General features: G+C 43.6%; 1 protein-coding gene across 4 annotated transcripts in view; it reads left to right on the forward strand.

The window, feature by feature from the left end:
- Positions 1-5,000, forward strand: part of LOC135090746 (uncharacterized) — a 121,170-nt gene that overhangs the window by 81,798 nt on the left and 34,372 nt on the right. For 3 of the 4 annotated variants that reach the window (XM_063987784.1, XM_063987787.1, XM_063987786.1), the window contains one exon: positions 3,573-3,766. In XM_063987784.1, coding sequence (XP_063843854.1) covers positions 3,573-3,766 — 194 coding nt within the window. The remainder of the gene's footprint in view (positions 1-3,572; positions 3,767-5,000) is intronic. The other variant, XM_063987788.1, reaches the window with a different exon arrangement.

Below are 5,000 nucleotides of genomic sequence, written 5' to 3' on the forward strand. Positions count from 1 at the left end.
ATTTTTTAATTCTTTGTTGCTGCTGATGATGATGGTGGTGAGGAGGAGGAGGAGGAGGAGGAGGAGGAGGAGGAGGAGGAGGAGGAGGAGGAGAATTCTCATGATGCTGCTCCTAGTTCAAGAAAATAAACACTAATAACAAAAATAACAACAACAACAACAACAACAACAACAACCACTACTACTACTACTACTACTACTACTACTACTACTACTACTACTACTACTACTACTACTACTACTACTACTACTACTACTACTATTATTACCATACCATCAATTACATCCCACACGTGTATATGTCATAAGCAGACCTGTGTGTGTGTGTGTGTGTGTGTGTGTGTGTGTGTGTGTGTGTGTGTGTGTGTGTGTGTGTGTGTGTGTGTGTGTGTGTGTGTGTGTGTGTGTGTGTGTACCTCAGACATAAATCACGTACACATGTAGACTGTATTTCATGTCTACATACATTTTTTTATTCGAGTTTCCTTTTACTATTTTTTTATCTATTTTTCTTTTTATGTATTTTTCTTTTTTCTCTTCCTTTTCTAATTTCTTTCTAGGCTGAGATAAAACCTGGAACATTAAAATATTCAGGAAAGAAACTGTACGTATTTTACGACAAATTCTCTCTCTCTCTCTCTCTCTCTCTCTCTCTCTCTCTCTCTCTCTCTCTCTCTCTCTCTCTCTCTCTCTCTCTCTCTCTCTCTCTCACACATACTTTATTTATACGACACAAGGGAAGCATCGCGCAATACAATAATCATAGAGAGAGAGAGAGAGAGAGAGAGAGAGAGAGAGAGAGAGAGAGAGAGAGAGAGAGAGAGAGAGAGAGAGAGAGAGAGAGAGAGTATATATATCACACTGATCTAACACCCTCCACACTTTCTCTCTCTCTCTCTCTCTCTCTCTCTCTCTCTCTCTCTCTCTCTCTCTCTCTCTCTCTCTCTCTCTCTCTCTCTCTCTCTCTCTCCTGCCTCGTACAAAACACAAAACTTCAATTTCCTAATCTTCAACAGGGGCTCTGAATCTTTCGTGTAGTGCCCCCTCAAACACATCTCGGGGGAGCCGTTTTCTACGCTCCACCCAACCGAAAAAGCATCTCTTACCTTCCCTTCTCTTCCCTTCCCTTCCTGAAACGCTTTGCTCTCACCACGACTACTTCCAGAGGCCACAGAGATGATTTACCGAGTTCTCATGAGTGTTTTTCCCATTAATATCGTAGAAATCTTGTCAATGTGTCACTAGAAGCGTAGAAACACACTTAAAAACCACTGTGACTTCAACTAGAGCCTTTTGGAAGTTGTGGATGTGAGGCAGAAGTGTTTTAGAATAGGGTCGTAGTGTGGCCAGCGACCTTCCGCCACACTACCTAACCACCGCATCTTTTGCCTCTTGTATCCTCTACCACAATGCCTGGTGCTCTCTGCGTCAGTAACACGTCTCGACATGCTAAGCTCTTCGTGGTAGATCTTATTTAATTGCCAGAAAGGTATTTTCCGTTTTCTTTTTCTTTTCCTTTTTCTTCTTTGCCTTTATTTCATGTTATAGTTTTATTTTCGATCACTTAGACAGCCAGTCACTCACTCACTCACTCGTTTAGTTAATTGACTTGTTAGCTGGTTGGTTAGTTAGTTATTCAGTCTACCAATTAGCATTCAGTCAGTCAGTCAGTTAGCAATACAGTTAGCTAGTCACGCAGTTGGACCATCAGACATCTCTCTCTCTCTCTCTCTCTCTCTCTCTCTCTCTCTCTCTCTCTCTCTCTCTCTCTCTCTCTGGTGCAGCAATACCACGAAAATAGAAATAGAGCAACATGACGTGTGTGTGTGTGTGTGTGTGTGTGTGTGTGTGTGTGTGTGTGTGTGTGTGTGTGTGTGTGTGTGTGTGTGTGTGTGTGTGTGTGTGTGTGTGTGTGTGACCGCATCAGATACAATTTCTATTCACTTTTATTCAACTTTTTTTATATATATACAAAGTTGCTCTGATGTTTCCCTTATTTTTTGTTTTTATGCAGGATTTAGTTTCTTTTATGTGGAATTTTTGCTTTTATTCATTTATTCATTTACTTATTTTTTGCAGAGAGAGAGAGAGAGAGAGAGAGAGAGAGAGAGAGAGAGAGAGAGAGAGAGAGAGAGAGAGAGAGAGAGAGAGAGAGAGAGAGAGAGAGAGTAATTAAAGAGGGTTAGCTGGGACGAGTGGCTCTGAGGGAAAGATGAAAGTCAGAGAGAGAGAGAGAGAGAGAGAGAGAGAGAGAGAGAGAGAGAGAGAGAGAGAGAGAGAGAGAGAGAGAAACATGAGTAAATATTTATACATTTCTGTTTATTTTCTACTTTATATTATTTGTTTACTTATGTTCCCCTCTTCCTCTTCCTACTCCCTTCCTCCTCCTACTCCTCCTTCTTCTCCTCCTCCTCCTCCTTCTCCTCCTTCATCATCAATCGTCGACGAATTGATTTATCTTCTCAATTATTTAGACAAATGAGAGAGAGAGAGAGAGAGAGAGAGAGAGAGAGAGAGAGAGAGAGAGAGAGAGAGAGAGAGAGAGAGAGAGAGAGAGAGAGAGAGAGAGAGAGAGAGAGAGAGAGAGAGAGAGAGAGAGAGAGAGAGAGAGAGAGAGAGAGAGAGATTAGATAAACAGATTAGAGAATCGACAAGTTTTCTTTACAAATTTCTTTTTCTGTTTCTTTTTCTTCTTCCTCTCATCACGAAACGTTTCCCACACTCATTGATCTTCCTTATCTCTGCTCTTGAGGAGGAGGAGGAGGAGGAGGAGGAGGAGGAGGAGGAGGAGGAGGAGGAGGAGGAGGAGGAGGAGGAGGAGGAGGAGGAGGAGGAGAAGCTTGAATTTTTTAGAGGCAAGAAAAGAGGAAGAGAAAAGATAAAGAAGAGAAAAGAAAAGCAACGAAAACAAACACAACTTCAAATATAAAGATAAATGTAAGAGCAATAAAAGAAAAACTAAGCAATAAACTGAGAGAGAGAGAGAGAGAGAGAGAGAGAGAGAGAGAGAGAGAGAGAGAGAGAGAGAGAGAGAGAGAGAGAGAGAGAGAGAGAGAGACCCCAAACACACCACATTGTACACACTGTTGAAGTCACTCCCCCAATCACCTCCTGTTCCTTATGCAAACACCTTCCACGCCACCCTTGGTCTTGGCTTGCTTCCAGTCATGGCTACGGTTCCTCACACTTGTACTCTCACCAACACCTCACAATACTTCACTAGAGAGAGAGCCAGAGAGTAATCTATTTCAGAGTAACCTATTTCATTCACTGGCAGTACTTCAGCATCCATTCACGACCAATCATCCACTTGTGAGGCTTTCTTTTCAATCACTCTGAGTCACTCCCTCCACCAGTCTCCAGTCATTCTCATTCACCAGTAACTCTCAGTCCACATTCACTCTCACCCTTCAGTCACTCTTCTCAGTCACTCCCTCCAGTCTTCACTCTCAATCTCCAGTCACTCCCTCCACCAGTCTTCAGTCACTCCTCTCAGTCACTCTTCACTTCCACTAACCCCACTACCACCACCACCACCACCAGACACCCCCTCACCACCACGCTCCCGGCAGGTTCAGGTGTGGAAGAGGCGGTGCTGGGTTGTGGTGCGAGGCGACCGCTCCCCAGAGGACGCCGCCACGAGGACCAACCAGCTCAGCCTCAGCGTGGAAATCTACACGAGGCACGAGGGCTCCGCTGACCACCCCACTGAGGGCACCATCCTACACCTCGATCTCGTGCACAGGATACGAAGAGCGAAATCGAAGTGAGTACTATGACTGGTTGACTTGACAGAGGAGTGAGTTAAGTGAGTAAGAGGAGTAAAGATCCACTGATAGATAATAAAGGAGAGAGTTAGCTGAATGGGAAGGCCAAGGATTCACTTTTCTTTGTATACGTGTGAGTAAGAGGGGCACTGGCTAAGAGCAGCAAAAGTATGAAAAAAAGGACCCATTGAGAGTTTCAGTCCCTAAAGAGAGGTCAAAAAGCACCAATTGATACAAGGAAGAGAGTTAACTGAGTAGGAAGAGCAATGATCCACTAACTGATGCGGGAAGAAGCGAGTCAACTGGATGTGAGGAGCAAAGATTCACTGACTGGCTCGGCATGTCAAAGAGGCGAAGTCGGAATGAGTATCGTATTGTTTCTTTGACTTGATGGAAGGACGATCGAGTTGACAGACTGAATACGATGAATGGAGAGTTGTTGATTAATTGGCTGATTCAGGAGTGGCAACAACATGGTCACAGAGGAATCAGAATCAGTACTATGTTATTCTGTTGACTTGACAGCAGAGCGATCGAGTTGACTGAATGCGAGAAATAAAGATTGGTGGTTTAATTGCCTAATTTAAGAAGCTGCAAAGACGTTGCCATTTGGTGCCAAACAGCAATTCAGTAATATTCCACTGGCTTGACTGAAAGATAAATTGAGAAGCAGATTTTTGACAGTAAATATGCTTCTGTTTTTCAATGCAAGAGGGACGCTGGTCAAGGGCAACAAAAAGAGCGTTTAACATAAGGTCCACTGTGCCCCCATTCCCAGAAAAGGTCAAAATGATCATCCAAATCTAGAGGATAAGTCTTGAAACCTCCTTCTTAAAAGAGTTCACGTCATAGGAAGGAGGAAACACCGAAGCGGGCAGGAAGCTCCAGAGTTTACCAGTGAAAGGGATAAATGACTGAGAACGCTTGTTAACTCTTGCACTAAAGGTGGACAGAATACGGGTGAGAGAAAGTCGAAAGACTGAAAATACTAGTTAACTCTTGCAATCGAGGTGGACAGAATAGGGGCAGGGAGAAAGTAGATGAACTGAGAATACTTGTTAACTCTTGCACTCGAGGTGGACAGAATAGGGGGTGAGAGAAAGTAGAAGGACTGAAAATACTTGTTAACTCTTGCATTAGAGGTGGACAGAATACGGATGAGAGAAAGTAGAGAGTCTTGTAGGAAGTGGAAGTAAGGATGGCAGATTACTTGACTTCTGCCCGCGACTGTAC

This window comes from Scylla paramamosain, chromosome 36 (genome assembly GCF_035594125.1).
Source record: "Scylla paramamosain isolate STU-SP2022 chromosome 36, ASM3559412v1, whole genome shotgun sequence".
Lineage (NCBI taxonomy): Eukaryota > Metazoa > Arthropoda > Malacostraca > Decapoda > Portunidae > Scylla > Scylla paramamosain.